At 36.6% G+C, this 23863-nt stretch overlaps 2 protein-coding genes across 3 annotated transcripts in view; one reads left to right on the plus strand and one right to left on the minus strand.

Moving 5' to 3' along the window:
• Positions 1-1571: 1571 nt before the first annotated feature.
• Positions 1572-23456, plus strand: LOC306876495 (E3 ubiquitin-protein ligase MARCHF4-like; the record flags this gene model as incomplete). The annotated part of the gene is made up of 4 exons (XM_079427718.1): positions 1572-1892; positions 16543-16698; positions 18037-18229; positions 23026-23456. The coding sequence occupies 4 exons, from the start codon at positions 1572-1574 to the stop codon at positions 23454-23456; spliced, it is 1101 nt and encodes a 366-aa protein (XP_079283844.1).
• LOC306876491 (X-ray repair cross-complementing protein 5-like) overlaps positions 18819-23863 on the minus strand; it is a 31097-nt gene continuing 26052 nt past the window's right edge. For both annotated transcript variants that reach the window (XM_079427702.1, XM_079427703.1), the window contains one exon: positions 18819-18939. The gene's annotated coding sequence lies outside the window, so the exon portion shown is untranslated. The remainder of the gene's footprint in view (positions 18940-23863) is intronic.

The following is a 23863-nucleotide window of genomic DNA, read 5'->3' on the forward strand; positions in this document are numbered from 1 at the left end:
CAGACAGACAGTTAGATAGATAGATAGATAGATAGATAGATAGATAGACAGACAGACAGACAGACAGACAGACAGACAGACAGACAGACAGACAGACAGACAGACAGATAGATAGATAGATAGATAGATAGATAGATAGATAGATAGATAGATAGATAGATAGACAGTTAGATAGACAGACAGACAGACAGACAGACAGACAGACAGACAGACAGACAGACAGATAGATAGATAGATAGATAGATAGATAGATAGATAGATAGATAGATAGATAGATAGATAGATAGATAGATAGATAAAATACAAAACTATTCCAGAGGTAACATAAAAAAAATAGCAAACAATTGTTTTCCTCCAACATATATTGGCACAATAATTACAAATGAGTAATGTAGTCAATTAATTAGTGACTGACATACAGTGCCCTCCAAAAGTATTGGAGCAGTAAAGACAAAATTGCTCTGTTGGCTGTGGAGTCAAGACATTTGCAAATATGATTAAAAGATGAATATGAGACAAAACTACAGAATGTCACATTTTATTATTAGCCGTTTCAACACATACATGTTTTACCAGCTAAGAAGTTCAGCAGAAGTTTCATCTCTCTATCTGATGTATGTCACTCTCTCTCTCTCTCTCTCTCTCTCTCTATATATTCAATTCAATTCAACGTCGCTCGTTCGCTGTCCTGGGGAACACAGTGCTGAAACCGCCGCATCAGCCACACCGAGTCACCGTCCAGCGGAACCTAAACTCGGATTACACATCCCGAGGAGTCACGCGAACACGACCCGAAAAACCACCGCAGAACAGCATTAGCTCACGACGCGACCGAAGACATGCGGCGTCCGCTCGAAGAAGCATCACCTGCAGAAACGCGGAAGGTATCTCTTTAACCTTTACGCGCAGACACCTGGACGCGGATCACTGAGGGATGCTTTAACACATGTGGCATGCGACTTACTTTGCGGGAGGACATCTAGATCTCAAACCCAATGGATTGAATCGATCTTATGGCTTCTGACACCTGTTTAATGCCTTTTCGTTATTTTTTTTACTTAATTCAGAATGCAATATAGACGTGCACTTAAATATTTTACAAAAGCATGTTTCTTTCTCCATTTAACTTGCAATCGATTTTAAGTCAAGTCATCTTTATTTATAGGCTATAACATTTTATACAATACAAATTGAGTCAAAGGAATTTAATCGTTGGTTAATAATCCAAGAAGTGGACAGTAATTTTTCCAGCTAAAGTCAGTTCATTGATGATTTACTGATGTCATCATCCAGTTCAGCTCTCTTCTAACAGTGTCTGAGCAATCGGTCAAAGCAAGTCAAAGACGACAGCGGTGACAGAATGGAGAAAAAACCTTTAAGCTAAATTCCAAAAGTGCAATGAACAATTTAATGCAGGTTGCGACTTTAATGCATCACTTATGTTGCACTTGTGTCGGAATACAATGTCTTTCACGCATTCGCTCTTCACAGCCTAAAAACTAACAGGGAGTCCGTAAACCTGCGCTAGTTGATCCAGGACAGTGCCGATTCTCCCCGTTCTTGGATGAAGCATGCTGAAGAGCCGCTGTTGCGTTCTCTTCAGTGACCTCAAGGTGTTTCTGCTCGGGCCACAGGCTCCTACAAACCCCATGAGCGGACAAACGGCTAGAATCAGCCCGTTTGCCTCGGATAACAACAATACGTTACGAGCCCACCGGCTCCGGCACTGGAGTACCCCGTCCACAGAGGACGCTGAGACGGCTGCAGACGGACCCTGGACCGGCGCCGCGGCGGAAGAGCTCCCCAAGGACCGATGGGATGACAGATTCTCCTTCATCAGCTATGCAGAAGGAACCCCGGTGTGCAGGATATGCTTCCAGGGGCCGGAACAGGTAGAAACCAGCACTATAAAGTAAACCAATGCATATGATAAACGTGACCCTGGAGCACAAAAGCAGTCACAGGTATATTTGTAGCAATAGCCAACAATGGGTCAAAATTAATGATTTTTCTTTTATGCCAAAAATCATTAGGATATCAAGTAAAGATCATGTTCCATGAAGATATTTTGAAAATATCCTACCGTAAATATATCAAAACTTAATTTTTGAGTAGTAATGTGCATTGCTAAGAACTTCATTTGGACAACTTTAAAGAAGATTTTCGGTTACACTTTACTTGAAGGGGTGTGCATAAGACTGATATGACACCTTCATAATCATGACATGTCATGAATATGAAGGTTTTTTATGCATGTTTATGACAACTGTCATTAAGTGTCATTCGCTCAGTTATGTAATTTTTAATGGAAAGATGACATTGTTTGAGATGTCTTTGTTATGAGCTAGGGGTAGGTCAAATAATGTAATATTTTCATTAAAAATGACAACTGAGCGAATGACACTTAATGACAGTTGTCATAACCATGCATAAAACCTCCTTCATATTATTATGATTATGAAGGTGTCATGCAGTCTTATGCACACCCCTTCAAAGTGTTACCAGATTTTCTCAATATTTTTGTTTGCACCCTCAGATTCCACATTTTTAAATAGCCAAATATTGTCCTATGAAAATAAAATAAAATAAATAAGCAGCGTTTTTTGATGGTATGCAAGTTTCCATTTTTGAACTTCGGACAAACATAAAGATTACTGGTGTTCCTTTCACAAAAATAGGCTCCTATTAAAGTCTTTCTACTTCAAAAACCTCCTTAAAATGTAAATCCTAATTAAATATTCATGAGCTAGAGCCAATGGCCACTCCCCCAAGCACAATGCACAGACAGCACTTCAGATGAACTCTAGTTGTTTGACATAAGATAATTTATGTTAAAAGCACATTATTATTTAGTAAAATAGAAAAAAATAATAATTAATCAGTGCAATTTACACAAAAATAATTTTCAAGATTTAAAACATTCAAGCTAACGAAACTCTCAGGTGGCTGAATGATCAAACTTTAATGCCAGTGAAAGTTTTAAACAGGATTCTCATACTTTTGATCAGTGAATTTCCATAACATGTTTTAATGATTTATTATATTTATTTTTAATTAAATTATTTTTTCTTTTTTCCAGTTTGATTTCTATGACTTGCCCGGTTGTAATTTTATAGAGACTGCATTTCCAAAGATAATTTTTTATCCGTGCATAACTAGAAAAGCTCTTATTCTCTACTCTCCAGAAATGTTTATGACTTTTAACGATTTTATTAATTTCCATGAGTCCTGTTTGAATTAACCTCATGAATTTAAGGTCACGGACCTGCAAATGGCAATGGAGTATTTACTTTTCGTAATGTGCCTTGTTTTAGCAGGAAAACTGTAGCTCAGAGCAGGCCTCATAAATTATTCATGATGATATGCAAATTGTTTCCACTTCAAAAAGCTCTGCACCGTCTTCACCCAAAGGGAAGGTGATTCACCAGAATTTACAACAGAACAACATTTATTTCACACTTGTTTCACTGATACATTTGAGCTTGGGCCAATTCAGAGTAAATGAAAAACTGGAGTGAGTTGAGTGTTATAGCACACAAACCGTGCTAAATAACTCCCATGTTACCCGAGATGATCCTCACCTGCACTGAAAGAAGGAAACCTGAGGCGAGTCGACAGAGAGGGATCGACTTTCCTCCTCAGACGGCCATAAGCAAAGAGCAAAAACCTTTAAACACTAGTTACAGAGTAGACCGGTGCTAGTTATCACACAACCGTAAGATACACTGTAAAAAAAGAAAAGAAAAAAATATATATATCATTTCATTTGCAAGAAAATATCATTTCAGATTTTTTACTTAGTATTTCTTGGTGCTTAATTATGAAATTTGCTAGCAATTTCTGAGTGAAAATCAAAGTAAATACACCAATTTTATTAATGTAGAGGATAGCTTTTATATGACATAAATAATTTAATTGACAAAACAATTTTCACTCAAAAATTGCTTTTAAATTTCACAAATATTTACAAAGAAACAGCAAGTAATGCAAAAACTTTTAACGTTTTTAAGTAGAAAGACTAAAATAGTACTTTATTTCTTTTGATTTACAACTTCGAAAAATTATTTCAGTGTACAAAGTTTTCACACAAATTGCTAGTAAATGTCACAAATAATGACGACAGAAATACAAATAACATTAAATTAAACAAATTTCAAGGAAGAAAATCTAAAATTGTATTTTCTTGCCAAACGTATTCCAATAAATTTTATTTGCAACTTTGAAAAATCATTTTTTACTGTGTAACTCTTACATTTTTTGCTTTGTGTTTTGTAAATGCTTAAAATTTGCTTTCTAAAGCTCAAAATAAGCTTTCTAATGTCATATTTCCACTGTAATGGGGCATGTTGTCACAGTGGAAACATACCGTTAGAAAGCTTATTTTATGCATTTCACAAAAGGTCAAAGTGTGTTAAATGAACTGCATCTCTTTTTCCTTGACAATAACAGCAGAAATGTTCAGCATCTGTGTTTACTGCGTTTATGAATCAGAGAAAGCTCCTCCGAGGCACTTTAGTGTTTTTAATAACCGCTCCATAATGACACAATTTGAATTCAGATTGAAACAAACCCATTGTGCTCACGCAATTATAAGATTGCTGCCCCAAAGCGAGCAGCGTGATGTCTTGGAGAAGCTCTGCTGTAAGTGTAAAGAGCAGAAATGTGAGCGCAGGAGAACCCGAGGGACTGATTTCAGATGATTGTTCCAGTTAAACAGTGATCAGATCTTCTCTCTTGTGCTTTTTGTGCGCCGAGATGAAGCAGAACTGATGTCTTACAGATACTACATGATGGAAAGACGTGTCTAGATGAAGGGCAGAGCTTTGATTTTCTGTCTTTTGTTGCTGTCTGATTGATTCATGCCTGTTTTCTGCTGATTGAGCAGGCTGTAGATCAATGGTGCTATGAAAACATCCTGTTTAAATGTGTAACACTGAGTAATAGCACTCGGTAATGTTCTGCTGCATCTCTCAGACGTCTTTGACTGGTGTTTTGTTTCAAAATGTAATGATTGTTCTTGAAGTGTCAGGTCACATTGCATTAACTAGACATCTCTGTCTTCACACATGCATCTCGATTAGATCTGGAAAGCACAAGAAATGACTTCTGGTTCAATGCAAGTTCAGCTCTAAAGCATTTACAGTTTGCTTCAAAAGATTTAAACATCATACTGTGTTCAATTTGAAATATTGTAGTTATTAGTACCTTGTCTGTGTAAACCTTTACCTCAAACCTCAATCTGTCACGATAACAAAACGCTAATACACTGCAAAAAATGATTTTCTTACTTTCTCTTTTGTAATTTTCCAGTACAAAACATACTTAAATGTAGATAGATTTACTTGAAGTCTTGTTTTTTTGAAAAATGTACCAAATTTAAAGGAATCGTTCAACCAAAAATGAAAATTTACTGAAAATGTACTTGTCAAGGCATCCAAGATGTGGATGAATTTGTTTCTTCATCAGGTTTGGAGAAATGTAGCATTGCATCACTTGCTCAGCAATGGGTCCTCTGCAGTGAATGGGTGCCGTCAGAATGAGAGTCCAAACACCTGATAAAAACATCACAATAATCCACTCCAGTCAAGTCCATCAGTTAATGCCCTGAGAAGCCAGAAGCTGCATGTTTATAAGAAGCAAATAAATCATTTAGATGTTTTTAATTTTTGAATCAGGAGCAAAATCTGCACAGATAAAAAAACAGTTGGTGGATTTTAATGTGAGAGCCAACAGGAGATGACTTTTTCACTGGAGGAAGCGTTAATACAGATTATGAACTTGTATTTTAGCCAGAAGAAACGATTTACATTTAAATCGTCTTCATGATGAATTTGTTTTTTACAAATACACAGGTTTTCACCTCTTAAGACATTAATTGCTGGACTGGAGTGTGTGGATTACTTGTGGATTATTGTGATGTTTTTATCAGCTGTTTGGACTCTCAAATACCTTTTGATACTTTTTTTCAGAAAACAAAATGTAATATCTTAAGTCATTTTGCTTTTAAGTAAAAGTATCTTGATTTCAGAATGTTCAGATGTTTGTGCTCGAAAACAAGAAAAAAATATTTTTTTGCAGTGTAAAGCCAGTAATGTTTACAATATGCATGAGGATAGAGACCGCTTACATTCAGCAAACCAGTGAGGTCTATAATACCTGGAAAGTGCGATCCATTAGCATTCTTAGTTTGTAGTTTTTTGGTTGGCATATGATCCCTCAGAAGTGTGCAACCAGCTGCTGCTTTTTTTTTTTTTTTTTTTGATGTAGTTTCAGCATCTTCCAGCACCTCACCAGAAGTTCACGGAAAGTTCTAGAAAGTAGCCTCACTTTGGAAAGAACAATGCAGACACTTTATGTGTCAAAATAAATACAGGTTTTTACTAAATAATTAATGTACAAAATAACAAAACACAAGCTTTACATTTCTCCTTTTTTAAACCCTCTGGAAAACTGGCTTTGTGCATTACTGTAACGGTGAGTTTTTCTTCTTTTTTGTAAAATATGAGAACTGTGTTGAACCCAGAAAATTGCTTTCATCTAGTGAAGTGATCAAGTAGTGAAGCTTCTCTGCTGTTTCACCTCAGCTTTGTAGACCTGCAGAGACAGATTCAGATGAGAGAGAATCAATCTGCTGTTGAGATCCCTGTAGTATAACGTGCCTCACACACGCTCGTACCCCAGAGAGCCTCAGCTTGAGCATCTGTACTGACATTTTAGCAGACGAAGAGATTTATGAGGAAGCCAGGGAAGAGTTTAGCTGTGTTTGAGAAGCAGAGAAACATGTTGAGTGTTCTTCCTTCATTTACAACAACAACAAGTGTTATGGTACATGAAAAATTGTAGAAACAGTTAGATAGATACAGTCCAAAAGTAAAGGAATATAGTTCATCCAAAAATGAAAATGCTGGAAGTCTACTAACCCCTGGTCATCCAAGATGTACATGAGTTTGTTCTTCATGGGAACAGATTTGAAGAAATGTAGCATTTCATCACCAGTGGATCCTCTGCAGTGAATGGGTGCCGTCAGAATGAGAGTCCAAACAGCTGATAAAAACATCACAATACTCCACACCACTCGCTTCCTCCAGTGAAAAGGTCGCCTGGTCTGAATCAGGAGAGAAATCTGCACAAGTCAAGCACCATTAACAAGCCAAAAACAGTCCAAAACAGCTCTAATCAAATATGTGGGTGGATTTTGATGTGAGAGACAACAGGAGATGGACTTATTATAGATTATGGTATTTTGGCCAGAAGCAATGGTTTAAAGTTAAAATGCCTTAATGATGGATTTGTTTCTTACAAACATGCAGCTTTTCACTAGATGTTATTTGATGGACTGGAGTGGTGTGGATTATTGTGATGTTTTTATCAGCTGTTTGGACTCTCATTCTGACGGCACCCATTCACTGCAGAGGACCCGGTGGTGAGCAAGTGATGTAATGCTGCATTTCTCATCTATATCTTGGATGGCCTGAGAGTGAGGACATTTTAAGCCAATTTTCAATTTTGAGTGAACTATTCCTTTAAGGCACTACAACAAAAAAATACAAGGACCAAAATCACATTTTTGTAATTTTAGTCCACGCATACGGTTGATTGATGAAATAAAGAGCTTCAGAAGCAGCATGAAGACAAACGGCCAGCACAGTTCTTCTGGATGCCTTTATGGCCGCACCGGATAAGGACGCATTATTTTGCATGCCGTAATCCTGTGGAGGCACGGCTCTGTGCATTAACAATAACGCAGGTCTACACTCCACTTCTCTGCCACGTTACATTCACATCACACTGAATGGAGGCCCAAATACTCAATGTCCCTCCAGCAAGCCAATGATGGAAAATGCTATTTCAGAACGGCTTACGGCTGCGCTTATGTGCCGCCTTTTGTTGTTCGGTACATTCGTGCATCATTAAGAGTCAAAGGCAGCCCCTTTCCTGGCATATATTTTGTTATTTACAACAGATTCAATTCATTTAGCCTCTTTAGAGCAGCGGGAATGTTGCTGAAAAGTGGAAGTGGTTTGTAAACCTGAGTGCCGGGCTTTCAAAGGGCCTGTAATAAGTATAAATGCGAAGGACGCACACATATTATTAGTTCAGGTTTCTTTGTTGCTGTTATGTAGAGTTTTCCTTTTATTTCACGAAAACCAGCATTTAATCTAGACAAGGTATGGCAAATTTTTTTACAATTTGGTGTTTGCATGTGGAAAAGTTGTTGTTTATCAGTTTCTTTAGCTAGCATCAACTCAGGACATGAAATCTGGTCTAATCCTGATGTTTTAATTCACATGGAACCAAATAAGGACTCAGTCTGACACATTTAGTAAAATGACCTACTTACCATTAATCGGGAAAGTAGGTCTGATATGGATATCTCCATATGGATTACTGCACTCGGCACTTTCTGTGAACAGAGTACTAATGATCAGTGCAAAAACCAGCTTAACCTTCAAATGTTCATCATCAACCACAAGAGGTCAAACTACAGTAAATATTGTTTATATATATATATATACTGTAAAAAATATTATATATATATATATATATATATATATATATATACAATATATAATTCAATATATAAATTAAATACATATTAAAAAATAGTATATACATTGTAGATACATATGTTTTATTATATGTATATTTATATACACAAAATATTATAAATACATAAGTAAAAGTATAAGTAGTAATATATATATATATATATATATATATACTTGTTTATTTTCTAGTATAGTCTGTTCAACACAGTCTATGGTGGAGCAGGCCAAAATCACAGGCTAATTTCATTTTAGTTGATTATAGATAATTAAACATCTAATAGCTCTCTTAAAAAATATATAAATGATCAAATAACTTATAATTTTTGCTTCATAAAACGTAATGGGACACCAGACTTTGGAAAGTCTAGAGTAGTTCAAATGCAACTTTCCTGCTTACGTTTAAATGTTTTCGTTGATTTTAATGATATTTCTTAACCTGCCTCTAAATAGACATAAAAATGCAGCTTTTATCAAACACGCTAAAGCGCATCACATTTCTGACAGGAGTGGCTGTTTTTAATCTTGCCAGATAATTTAATTTAAAGCGTGTCAATCAGTGACACGGTTTCTCTCTTTCCTTGAAGTCTAGCTGAGAATCCCCCTCGAGTCTCCCTCCACCCGGCACCGTCTCAGATGTTTATTTATTTCTGAGTCATACTTATTCATAATTCAGAGCGGCACACGACTGACACAGTTTTACAGGGGAGTTATAATCTGACTAAGGTACTTTGTGTTCTGCAGACCCGTGCCGCACACTAACCATGACATGCTTTTTCACACCCTTCAAGCTAAATGGCTGTTTCTCACAGGAATGCATTAGAGCCGCCAAACGTTCTGACATCACGTGCCATTTTTATTCTTATTTTATCATGCTTTCAGCTGCTCTTGGATCTGTTCAATCCTTCTTTAATGAAAGAAATATTACTACCCTGAAGTTGGATATATACAGTACATTCATATAGTACTCACATACAGTACACTCATGTAAAGCCATCTAATATACGGTAACACTTTACAATAAGGTTCATTAGTTAACTACATTAGTTAACATGAACTAAGAATGAACACTATACAATATATAAAGTTGTATACATCCAACTATGAGTACTATATGAATGTAATATATCCAACTTTAATTAGTAATATTTCTTTCATTAAAGATGGGTTTTTCATGGCCAAAAATATCGGCACCCTTGGTAAATATGATCAAAGAAGGCTGTGAAAATTAATCTGTATCATTAATCCTTTTGATCTTTTATTTAAAAAATTGACAAAAATCTAACCTTTCATTGGATAATAAGAATTTAAAATTGGGGGAAATATCATTATGAAATATATGTTTTTCTCTAATACACATTGGCCACAATTAACGCCACCCTTTTATTCAATACTCTTTGAAACCTCCATTTGTCAGTTTAACAGCTCTACATTTTGTCCTATAATGCCTGATGAGGTTAGAGAACACCTGACAAGAGATCAGAGACCATTCCTTCATCCAAAATCACTGTGTTACTCTTTAAGCATGCTTCACTTTGTCAGACAGCTTCTATTTAAGTGATCTCTCGATTCAACAGGTCTGGCAGTAATCAGGCTTGGGTTTGGCTAGTCAAATTTAACTCAGCTTTCTAAAATAACGTGGTTAATCACAGCTCTTTCATGATTTGACAGGAGGGGGCAATTAATTTTTCACATAGGGCCAGGTAGGTTTGGGCAGCTTTTTTCCCTTAATAAAAGAAATCATCATTTAAAAACTGCATTTTGTATTTACTTGCATTATCTTAATAATGTAATGTAATATTAAAATTTGTTTGAAGATCTGAATCTTTTAAATATCACAGCAAATGTTGGCTGCATGATTGTTTATATTTTGAAAAAATTTAAACTATTGTATTGCGTTGCTCTATAAAGTTATAACATTTTGCTCTATAACATTTTCTCTCATTATGCTGTTATCACCAAATCTTGGATTCAATATTTTTTTCAACTTGTTTTCTTTCAATTTGCACAGGGTTTTTCTTTTTTTTGTAACTGATTGATCATAGGCCTGATTGATCTAAGTGAAATATATAAAAAACATTATTTGTGGATCATTTTGGCAATTTTCACTTTGAAACTGAGCTGCATAAGCTCAGATCAATGAGGCCTACAATCAATCAGGTCCAAAAACAAATACAAAACCTGTGCCAACTGAACGAAAATACACTCACCTAAAGGATTATTAGGAACACCATACTAATACTGTGTTTGACCCCCTTTCGCCTTCAGAACTGCCTTCTACGTGGCATTGATTCAACAAGGTGCTGAAAGCATTCTTTAGAAATGTTGGCCCATATTGATAGGATAGCATCTTGCAGTTGATGGAGATTTGTGGGATGCACATCCAGGGCACGAAGCTCCCGTTCCACCACATCCCAAAGATGCTCTATTGGGTTGAGATCTGGTGACTGTGGGGGCCATTTTAGTACAGTGAACTCATTGTCATGTTCAAGAAACCAATTTGAAATGATTCGAGCTTTGTGACATCGTGCATTATCCTGCTGGAAGTAGCCATCAGAGGATGGGTACATGGTGGTCATAAAGGGATGGACATGGTCAGAAACAATGCTCAGGTAGGCCGTGACATTTAAACGATGCCCAATTGGCACTAAGGGGCCTAAAGTGTGCCAAGAAAACATCCCCCACACCATTACACCACCACCACCAGCCTGCACAGTGGTAACAAGGCATGATGGATCCATGTTCTCATTCTGTTTACGCCAAATTCTGACTCTACCATCTGAATGTCTCAACAGAAATCGAGACTTATCAGACCAGGCAACATTTTTCCAGTCTTCAACCGTCCAATTTTGGTGAGCTTGTGCAAATTGTAGCCTCTTTTTCCTATTTGTAGTGGAGACGAGTGGTACCCGGTGGGGTCTTCTGCTGTTGTAGCCCATCCGCCTCAAGGTTGTGCGTGTTGTGGCTTCACAAATGCTTTGCTGCATGCCTCGGTTGTAACGAGTGGTTATTTCAGTTAAAGTTGCTCTTCTATCAGCTTGAATCAGTCGGCCCATTCTCCTCTGACCTCTAGCATCAACAAGGCATTTTCGCCCACAGGACTGCCGCATACGGGATGTTTTTCCCTTTTCACACCATTCTTTGTAAACCCTAGAAATGGCTGTGCGTGAAAATCCCAGTAACTGAGCAGATTGTGAAATACTCAGACCAGCCCGTCTGGCACCAACAACCATGCCACGCTCAAAATTGCTTAAATCACCTTTCTTTCCCATTCTGACATTGTTTGGAGTTCAGGAGATTGTCTTGACCAGGACCAAACCCCTAAATGCATTGAAGCAACTGCCATGTGATTGGTTGATTAGATAATTGCATTAATGAGAAATTGAACAGGTGTTCCTAATAATCCTTTAGGTGAGTGTAAGTTGACGAAAAGATTGAATCCAATATTTGGTAGCATAATTAGAAATGTGAAAGCAATTTTTGGTTGGCTTGTCATATTTGACTGGGAACAGCACAAGTGCAACAAGATATTTTTATCTTGTGCAACAAGAGGAAAAATATCAGAAAAGTACAAGAAAAATCAACATTTTATTTTGAAATTGTTATATCCTGTGTGAGTAAAGTCAGTAGGTTTTAGTCCAACGTGATAAGAATAACTTGAATTTTTGGAAAAAAGAAAATGACTGGAGTACAACATGAGGGACAGAGTAGCTGACACTGTCCAAAAGAGAGTGACGCCACTTCATTAACAATGAATTCAGATCGTTTCGGTTCACATTACATGCATTTTGCAGGGTTGAGCCTGGTCAGTACCTGGATGGGAGACCTCCTGGGAAAACTAGGCTGCTGCTGGAAGAGGTGTTAGTGAGGCCAGCAGGGGGTGCTCACCCTGTGGTCTGTGTGGGTCCTAACACCCCAGTATAGTGACGGGGACACTATCCTGTAAAATGCACCGTCCTTCAGATGAGACGTTAAACCGAGGTCCTGACTCTCTGTGGTCATTAAAAAAAAATCCCAGGATGTCCTTCGAAAAATTTGCCCATTGGCCTCTGACCATCATGGCCTCCTAATCATTCCCATACACTGATTGGCTTCATCACTCTGTCTCCTCTCCACCAGTAAACTGGTGTGTGGTGGGCGTTCTGGCGCACTATGGCTGGCGTTGCATCATCCAGGTGGATGCTACACACTGGTGGTGGTTGAGGAGATTCCCTCCTTGTATGTAAAGCGCTTCGAGTGCCTAGAAAAGCGCTATATAAATGTAACGAATTATTATTATTTACTGAGCGTTTGGTTGTCACTACCTTGAACAGGAGCGAAATGAACGGCATTAAACTCTTTATCCGCAGTGTGGCTCTCGGTGGAGAAAGTGAAACAGATTGTCACAGTTGTAATGGCCGTCTGATTTGTGCCCTGAGAAGACGGAGGTGGATTAGGCTGCAGGTTTGGACGTGCTCCCCGTCTCCTCCTGTGCCGTCCTCCTCCCATTGGCTGTTCCTGCTCTCCTCATACTGTCCGGCCAACTCGCTCCCACTAAGTCCATCTGCAGACAGGCCTGTGTCTGTCCCAACACTCCCTTTCTATTTCCTCTCGACGCTGTGACGGAGGTAGCACTCTTCTTGGCTGAAGGAGCATCGGGGTCGTGTTTATGTAATACTCACGTTAAGTTGAGCTCGAGGCGGCTTTTACTGAGAGCTCCACTCAAGAAGCACGGAGATTTCTTGACTGTTTTGATTGTTCGTCCCAGACAGCAATGAGATTAATGGAGAATTTTAGGTCTTCTCAGATGTTTCTCCTGAGGAAAAAAACAGAAATGTCATGTTATTCCTCCAGAGATGTTGAGACAACGTCTCAAACTGTGTTCAGATTTGGCAAGACACCAAAGTCTGCTTTAAAAAGTCAGAGATCTCAATTTAAACTCACATATTTCTCATAAATGTATCCAAAGATCAAATAATCCGAGCTGCTATCCATTATATGCTATTTTTCCCAACTTTATGGATAATAAAGGTAATACTTTAAAGAAACAGATGTCAGCTGTCTCAATATGAACTCAAACATTTCTCATCAAATGTTGCTATCCTCATTCGGTGAGAGCTACTGGCTCATTCTTCTTTTTACTCATTTTATGAGAAATTTCAGAGATGAAGTTAATACTTTACTGAAACTTGTCTGAGGACTCCATTAAGTCTCTTGAGCTCTAAAAGGTCAACCAATGAGCAATAAAATGTTCCTCTAGGAGACATAGAGGAAAGAATAATCACAAATGAGATCTCATTTGTTTCTCTTCAACAGCAAAGAGATTAATGGAGACCAAAATTAGTCTCCTGCTTCTCAGATGTTTCTCCTGAGGAAAAAGACCCCAGTAATCTCAATATAGTCTCAAACGGTGCACAAATATCACAATACCAAAGTCTGCAATCAAAAGTCAGAGATCTCAATATGAACTCAAACAATTCTCATTGAATGTTTTAACTGTGCATTTTTTTATATTAGTTTTAAAGCTCAGAGGTTGCTCATTCATTGCTCAGGAGATGAAATGGAGTTTCTCTGAAAATACTGTGAAATACAACTATTTTTCAACTTGTGTCGATTTGCATTTCTCCTAATTACGGCGAGACACTGCAGGCAACAACACATGCACCTGTCAAGCTTGAGATTTTGGGCTTTTTGGTTTTTCATAAAGTGTTTTTTCAGACTAGTGGAAAGAAAACATCCAAAAGACACTGTTAAGTGTTTCTTTTATAGCAAATTTATTTATCTATGTCAATAGATTTCAATTTCAATAGCCCTTTTCTCAAAATGAGTTTTCTCTCCTACATTGAGCCATATATCTCCACTTCAGCAGCACTTACACACACCAACCTTTACATCTTTATTCCTGTCTATATCCTGAAGGTTTGTACAGAGGGATTTGTTCATATATAATTTGCTTGATTATATACATTTTATTCCCCCCCAAAAAATTGGAAAATATATTGTTTTCTGTCTATTCTAAGTATTTTCTGAATTATGGAGTGACAAAAATGAGATACCCAAAATTACCCCCCGAAAAAAAATTAAACAAGAATTTGGAAACTGACTTCATCCAGTGTTCCAATTTTTGTTCTAGAAATGAATAAAATTAGTGCATTTATTTAAATAATACCTCATTTGCATCATTAACACTAACATTTTAGAAAACTTGTCAATTATCAGTGTAATCAATCAACTGGGTAAATAAAGCGATAACTATTAGTTTTTGTTTTTTTTATCCTGTACACCTGCAGAGCACTCTATTATATATCCTGAGCTTTGAATGAGCAAACTCTGAGAAATAACACCCAGAGCATTAATGCATCAGTTTAACCTCAGCTGATCTGATCTGTGTTTTCGGGTTTGGACATGAGAAACGATTTTGAAACGTTTAACTCGGACTCTGTTTATACTCTGGAGAGAAACGAGAGGGCACGTTGTGTGTGCGAGTGTGGATGTCTCTCAGCGTGATGCTAGCGTTAGTGCTCGCGCATTTGCTCGAAGGTGAGCGCTCACACTGCGCCGCACCTGTTCCTGTGTCTGCTCCTCAGTTACACCTCACAGACACGTCTACATCCATCCGCTTTCCATTAACGCTGTCATCTACATGCAGCAGAGCAGAATATTACACACACAACACTCACAACAACACAGTCCAAGAGTAAATATACTACACGACACACACACACACACACACACACACTAGAGGCTCTGGTCCAAAACACAGAGAGCGGCCTACTGACAAAAACCAGATTCAACCAGCCTAAATTGGTTTGCCAGGATTGTGTTGCTTAACTAATGCCAGAATACTCTAATAAGCATACATACAGACAGCATACTCAAATATTGAGCAGAACACTCCATTTCTAATGAGATTGAATAGTACTATGGTAGTAATTATTTATCAAAATAAATCAAATAAACAAGCGGTACATACAAATTGTTCAGTGACAGAGGCACTTCCATTTTCCAACTATTAATTCCAATACCAACACAACAATCCCAAATGCAGAAGAGAAATAATACACAAATATACAAGTATTTACATAACAATAATATTAAATAAATTGTAAATCAGGGAAAGAACAAAAGAAAATCATTAAAAAAAGACAATAATTTAATATATTAATGTTATATATTACAATTAAATTCAAATGAATACATTAAAATATTTCAAAAAAATATATTATATCCTTATAATATGCTAAATTTGTGCTTCAAGATTTGGTTTCTTATTACTTTATCATCATATTTATTCTTCATATTTTTGTGGAAACTGCATTCTTTCAGGATCCTTTGAATAGAAATGGATTTCTTAAAAGCAAAAGAAAAGAAAAGCTAGTTTTCTGTGATTCTCAGAGCTTCTGATGATAAAGTAAGCAGCAGTTTACTGTATATAGTGCACTTGAAAAGCCACTCTGAATGAATGTTGGACTGAAGTTATTTTCTTCTATTTAAAATGCATACAGTGTCCATGAGGAAGATAAATTATTTGTTCTGAAATTGTCAATTCACACACTTCATTTTTCATTATGCCTGAACTGTCAACTGCAGCTTCTAAAAACCAAGATAAAACTTTGAATAAGAGCTTGGTTTTGGAAAATGTGTAGAGAACAAAAGCTTTTTAAAAATACGTTTACAGCAAACAAAAGAAATTATTAACAGCATAATTTTGTCATATTCGATGCATGAATTTCTAAGGCCTCTAAATGATCAACATTATTTTGATCATCAACCTAAGCATTTAAATATCATCTTACTAAGACATGTTATTGGAGATATAGAGTGACAATGATATTTATATGCATTTTGAGTAGTCTGTTATACTGTTGTAAAGTAAACAAACATCAGAATTTCATCACTTTTTGGTCATATAAATATCAGAATCTGCACCAAATTGCATATTTTTGCCTTTGAAGAAATATGAGGTGCTTTATCCTCCTCAAATATGAGCTCCAACTTGTGTGTGTGTGTGTTTCAGGGTGAGCTGCTGAGCCCGTGTCGCTGCAGCGGCTCCGTTCGAAGCACTCATCAGCCGTGTCTCATCAAGTGGATCAGTGAGAGAGGCTCATGGACCTGTGAACTCTGTTACTACAAGTATCAGGTGATCGCCATCAGCACCAAGAACCTGCTGCAGGTAAAACACCTCAAAACCATGTCGAGATGCAACATTAGGAATTTCATTATGGATTGGGATTCTTAATTATTCTATTAATAATTATTTTACTTTTGAGGAAGATGCCTTTAATGTGTGCTAAGCACATACTACCATTCAAAAGTTTTTAATGTGTTTGAAAAAAAGTCTCTTATGGTCACCAGGCCTACATTTATCTGATCAAAAATACAATAAAAACAGTAATAATGTGAAATATTATTACAATTCGGAAAAGTTATTTTATATTTGAATGTATTTTTAAAATCTAATTTATTTCTGTGATCAAACCTGAATTTTCAGCATCATTACTGCAGTCTTCAGTGTCACATGATCTTCAGAAATCATCCTAATATACTGATTTGCTGCTCAAGAAACATTTCTGATTATTATCAATGTTGAAAACAGTTGTCATATTTTTGTGGAAACTGTGATACATTTGATTTTTCAGGATTCTTTGATGAATAGAAAGTTCAAAAGAACAAGAATTTGTTGCATTATAAATGTCTTTACTGTCACTTTTGATCAATTTAATGCATCGTAGCTGAAAAAAGGTATTCATTTACTGACCCCAAACGTTTGAATGGTAGCGCACTAAACAAAATCAATAGTGTATGTAATAGTGGTCGTACTATATTTTTTAACTGAAGTGCCATTTATAAGGAGCATTACAAATAATAAAACTCCAAATGTGTATCTGTAATTCTGTCAACTAACTAACTAACTAACTGTGCAGCTTATTCTTGATTCTTTTAGATAATCAAAAATAAAAATCAGGTCATAGCCATCATTTGTTTTCAAATCATAGAACATTTGAATCATTTAAATGTAGGGTCCCACTTTATATTAGGTGGCCTTAACTACTATGTATTTACATTTAAATGAATCATTTGATACAATGCACTTATTGTGTACATACATGTTTTTACATTGCACTTATATTTTTAAAAATACCATTATGTAGTTACATCTGTAATTAATTTGTGTAATTACGTTTATATTTAAACTGTTGACCCATACTTACACTTTAACCCACCCTTAAACCTACCCATACCACCAAACCTGTCCCTACCCTTACTCATTTCCCACCTCAATAGCAACAAAAGTGTGTTGCAATGCAATATGAACACAATAAGTACATTGTAGCATTTAAAATGGATTTTTTGAATCCTTTAAATGTAGCATTTAATTTTGAAATTATTTAAATCTAGCATTTAAAAATGGAAGTGGATCTTTTGAGTTTTAATCATAAATAGTAGAACAGAGAAATACAGTAGCACTGAAATCCCCTGCTCTCTCTGTCTCTTTTGTGTTTTAATGAAGTGGCAAGCGATTTCACTCACCGTCATAGAGAAGGTCCAGATAGCGGCGGCGATCTTGGGTTCGCTCTTCCTCATCGCCAGTATCTCGTGGCTGGTGTGGTCATCTCTCAGCCCTTCGGCCAAGTGGCAACGGCAAGACCTGCTCTTCCAGATCTGTTACGGGATGTACGGCTTCATGGATGTCGCCTGTATCGGTATGTACAGTTTGCTTGGGGTCAAAGGTCAAGTTCATCGTATGTTCAAGTCAAGTCAAGTCACCTTTATTTATATAGCGCTTTTAACAATACAGATTGTGTCAAAGCACTTAACAGTATCAAATTGGAGGATAGAGTGTCAGTAATGTATAATAATAAGATTAAACACTCAATTTTCAGTTAAAGGCATTTCATTATTGAATTCAGTGATGTCATTGTCTAGCTCAGTTTAGTTTAAATAGTATCTGTGAAATCAAATTGACGATAATCGCTAGAAATCAAATGTCCCCAACTGAGCAAGCCTGAGGCGACAGCGGCAAGGAACCAAAACTCCCTCTGTGACAGAATGGAGAAAAAAACCTTGGGAGAAACCAGGCTCAGTCGGGGGGCCAGTTCTCCTCTGGCCAGGATATTATTGTTTACTTATTGTTTTAATTAAAATAATTTATATAATAATAATTTAAATGTATAAATGTATTATATTTCTATTTTTATATTGTTGCAATTTCTAACAATAATAGTATTATATAGTTAGGTATTTTATTATATTTTTAGTTATTTTGTTTTATTTTTAGTTTTATTGTATTTTAAGTTGAGGTCTTCACTGGGGATATGTCCCCGGGGCTCATCCAGGTGTCCGGCCTCCGCCGACGATCAGGGCCACAGACATCATCTCCCGGCGCTGATCCACCATCTGATCCGGACACGGACTGAGAAACAGAATAGAAACAGACAAATATTAGCGTAGATGCCATTCTTCTTACGATGTAACGAGTACATCATGTGTTATGGGGAGTGTTCCCGGTTCCGGTTGATCTAATTAATGCAGCCTAACAATCCTTTAACGGATTTGAATAATAGAAGTGTATTAGTGTGTTATGTGTAAACCAGGTTAAAGAAATGTGTCTTTAATCTAGATTTAAACTGACAGAGTGTGCATGCCTCCCGAACAGCGTTAGGTAGATTGTTCCAGAGTTTGGGTGCTAAATAGGAAAAGGATATGCCGCCCGCAGTCGATTTTGATATTCTAGGTATTGTCAAATGGCCAGAGTTTTGAGAACGCAGCGGACGTGGAGGACTATAATGTGGTAAGAGCTTGCTCAAGTACTGAGGAGCTAAGACATGCAGGGCTTTATAAGTAATTAACAAGATTTTACTTTACTTACTTACTTTACTTTTGTCATTTAGCAGACGCTTTTGTCCAAAGCGACTTACAAATAAGAAAAAGTAACTAAAACTAAAAAGTTACAACTCTATAAATACTATCTACCCACATATTTAAGAAAATAAAGAAATTAAATAAAATTAACACATGCATATAACAACAACATTTCAATAATAAACATATCAATGAAAAAATTAAATAAAAAGCTACTACTATCCCTTGCCGGTGTCCCTGCCCGGTGGAGTCGCACGGTAGAGTCGATGGTCTTTACACTCTTTACTTTTTTACTTTTGTCATTTAGCAGACGCTTTTGTCCAAAGCGACTTACAAATAAGAACTAACTAAAACTAAAAAGTTACAACTCTATAAATACTATCTACCCACATATTTAAGAAAATAAAGAAATTAAATAAAATTAACACATGTTAATTAACACATTTTAAAATCTATACGATGTTTGATAGGAAGCCAGTGCAGTGTTGACAGAACCGGGCTAATATGGCCGTACTTCCTGGTTCTAGTAAGGACTCTAGCTGCTGCATTTTGGACCAGCTGTAGTTTGTTGATCAAGTGTGCAGAACAACCACCCAATAAAGCATTACAATAGTCTAACCTTGAGGTCATAAATGCATGAATTAGTATTTCTGCATTTGACATTGAGAGCATAGGTCGCAATTTAGATATGTTTTTGAGATGGAAAAACGCAGTTTTACAGATGCTAGAAACATGGCTTTCAAATGAAAGATTGCTATCAAACAGCACACCTAGGTTCCTAACTGATGAAGAAGAATTGACAGAGCAGCCGTCAAGTGTTAGATAGTGTTCTAGGTTATTACATGTGGGGTTTTTAGGTCTGATAATTAACACCTCTGTTTTTTCAGAATTTAGCAGTAAGAAGTTACTCGTCATCCAGTTTTTTATATCGACTATGCATTCTGTTAGTTTCTCAATTTGGTGTGTTTCACTGGGCTGTGAAGAAATATAGAGCTGAGTATCATCAGCATAACAGTGAAAGCTAACACCATGTCTCCTGATAATATCTCCCAAGGGTAACATGTAAAGTGTGAAAAGTAACGGCCCTAGTACTGAGCCTTGAGGTACTCCGTACTGCACTTGTGATCGATATGATACCTCTTCATTCACTGCTACGAACTGATGGTGTTCAGATAAGTACGATTTGAACCATGCTAATAACACTAATGCCAACAAAGTGTTCTAGTCTATTTAAAAGAATGTTGAGGTCGATAGTGTCGAACGCAGCGCTAAGATCCAGTAGCACTAATAAAGAGATACAACCACGATCAGAAGCAGGTCATTTGTAACTCTAATGAGAGCAGTCTCAGTACTATGATACGGTCTAAATCCCGACTGGAATTCCTCACAAATACTATTTTTCTCTAAGAAGGAATATAATTGCGAGGATACTACCTTTTCTAGTATCTTTGACAGAAAAGGGAGATTTGAGATTCAAATCAGTCAGAATGAGTCTTTTACGCAGTTTTTTTTAGCGCTTGTTTTACTGGGAAAGAAAGTTTACATTCTGAAAGTTACGGTATGTTTTCTTAGTACAATGAATATATTTAAGTTCACAGAAAATTTCTTCAGAGAAATCCACAGAAAGTATGTGTGTTTAAAAGCAGAAATCCTTGACATACTCTGTCTGTAATGAATTGCATTTAATCTCAAAAACTCGACATACCTCAAATGATCTTCTGTGATTCACAATGCACACCAGTGACCATGAGTCCAACGCAGCAGGATTCAAAGGAAAAAAACTCACTTAGAGCAACAAATTAAAAAATCATATTATGCATGAATATGTAATACCAACTAGTTAATGTTAACTACTTCCATTTCAATGACTGACTCACATCAGGGTTATTATTATTCACTAAAACTAAACCATAAAATATAATTTTGGTACTTAAAACCAAATAAAACTAAATTAAAATATTAAAAGTACTAAAATAACTGAAACTGAACTAAGATTAATCAATAAAAATGAACAAAACCTATATAGACATTTAAAAACTAATAAAGATGATAAGTAAATTTTCAGCAAATTGTCATTTTTCAGTGAATTACTCCTTTACATATCCAAATACAAAGCAAAACATTATAGTTAGAGTAGGAGTGTAGAAACCAAAACTGGGCCTGAATCACAATAAAATACTTCCCAGAAAGGTAAGAAAAGAGAGAACAAAGACAGAAACAGGAGGACAAAGTTAGTAAAGAGGTCAGGAGTCATCATCAACCTTCTGCACAGAATTCGCGAGGACACAAACATCTCAGAGCGCTGGACAAACACACAGAGAGAAAGAGCTTCAAGTAATGAGGAACCAGGCCAGACACAGCCGTCTACCTTCATTAATATTACCTCCAGTTTAAACAGGCATAAATCAGAGAAAAACTCCAGGAGTTTGGATTAGAGCTTGGACCCAGAGCTCAACACACATACGCCTGGATCCAGAGATTTATGAGTCATTAGTATGAAATCATACGCTGGGTTCATTCTGCCATCATACTCTTACTAACGCTGCATTATATACTGAGCACAGTATGCAAACAGTACTCACATCACATGCTACATTAGCTGTTATTTTAACACCTCTTTCTTGATATAAATGTGTGTGTGTGTGTGTGTGTTTGGTCATGTAACAACAATGTAGCAAACTGCCAATTGAAATTGCATACCGTTATATATACAGTACATACCTTGAAATATGCTAATATTTAATTCCAAACACAACCTTCAAGAATCATTCAGCTTTCACTGAGCATAAACGAAAAGAATGCAACTGACTGTTGCAAAATTACTGTAGACTTAGTAGATACAGACATTTTAGATACAGATCTTTGGCCTTGTTCGTCACTAACACAACTAGTATATAGTACAGTATGTGGTTTTGACTTTACACCACTCTGAGTGATGTGCAATGATGTGCGATTTCAGCTGTCTATAGTCTGACTTGCTTAATGTGCTCACTTCATTTCATTTTTTTGTTTTTACCTTCCTGAGGTTCAATTAGAATGTTAGTAAAGGTTTTTGCATTTAGATTTAACCATGGAATATGAAATAAAAAATATAATTATTTTATTTTATTATATATAATTATTTTATCTAATAAATTACTTTTTATCTTTAAATTTTTTTTCTTGCAATTCTGAGATTTTTTTTTCAAAATTGTGATACATAAACTCACAATTCTGAGGAGAAAGTGAAAATTGTGAAATATAAACTAATAATATAAAGAAATAAAGAATTGTGAGATACTGTATAAACTCAGAATCGCAAAATAACTGCGAGATATAAACTCAGAATTGTAAGAAACTTAGAATTTTGAGATATAAAATAGAATTGTGAGATATAAACTCAGAATTGCAAGATATAAGCTCAGAATTGTGAGATATAAGCTCAGAATTACAAAATAACTCAGAACTGTGAGATATAAACTCAGAATTGCAAAGTACAAACCAAGAATTGCAAGATAAAAGATAAGATTTAAAAGGACACAACTACCATTTTTTGTTTTGTGGCAGAAGCAAGCTTCCATATAACTCAAGAATTATCAGAATCATCAAAACATTGCAGAAACATACAGTAACCTGAATGAATCTCTCTTCTCCGCAGCGCTAATCGTCCACGAGGGCCCGTCCGTTTTCCGTATATTCCACCGCTGGCAGGCCGTCAATCAGCAGTGGAAAGTTTTAAACTATGACAAGAAGCGAGACAGCGAGGAGCTGAAGAATAATGAGGAGAGGGCACGTTCGCTGCTCCACCAGAGGGATCCGTCAGGAGCGGACGTCTCTCCTACACCGTCTTCACTCATGGCTGCTGCTGTGACACCGGCGCTCGACGGCACGACAAACACAAACACCACAGCTGCAGCGCAGGACTCCTACCAGACTGACGGGCCAGCTTTACCGGACCAGCACTGTCCCTATAATCTCCTGCATTTACTGAGTCATCTACGTCCACACGAGCCACGCAGCCCAGCCAGCAACATCAGCACAAACACCACTAAACCTAGAGAAGTGGTTATGAGAGTCACCACCGTCTGACTGGAGGCCTTACGATGGGACCCTCGAACTCTTTTCAGCACAGAGACTAGAAGCACAGCCTTGGAACTGTTGGATTATTTATGACTTTCACTGATACTGATAACAAACAATGTGGGTTTTTAATGGCATATTCTGAGATCTAAAGAGCAGGTTGGACAGCTGATGAATTTAAAGGGACAGTTCACCCAAAACTGGACATTCTGTCATTCTTTGATGTTCCGATCATGTATGATGTCATTTTATTTCCTGAGGAACACAAAAGGAGAATTTATGAAGAATCTTAAAGCATACAACAACAACTGATAGTGATCAAGGTCAAGCTCCACAAAGCACCACAAAAGCATCATAAAAATGGCCTTTTATTCTGAATTTGTGTTCTACAGTAAAAATAACATTTTTAGTATCAT

Source organism: Barbus barbus (genome assembly GCF_936440315.1).
Source record: "Barbus barbus genome assembly, chromosome: 10".
Classification (NCBI taxonomy): Eukaryota; Metazoa; Chordata; class Actinopteri; order Cypriniformes; family Cyprinidae; genus Barbus; species Barbus barbus.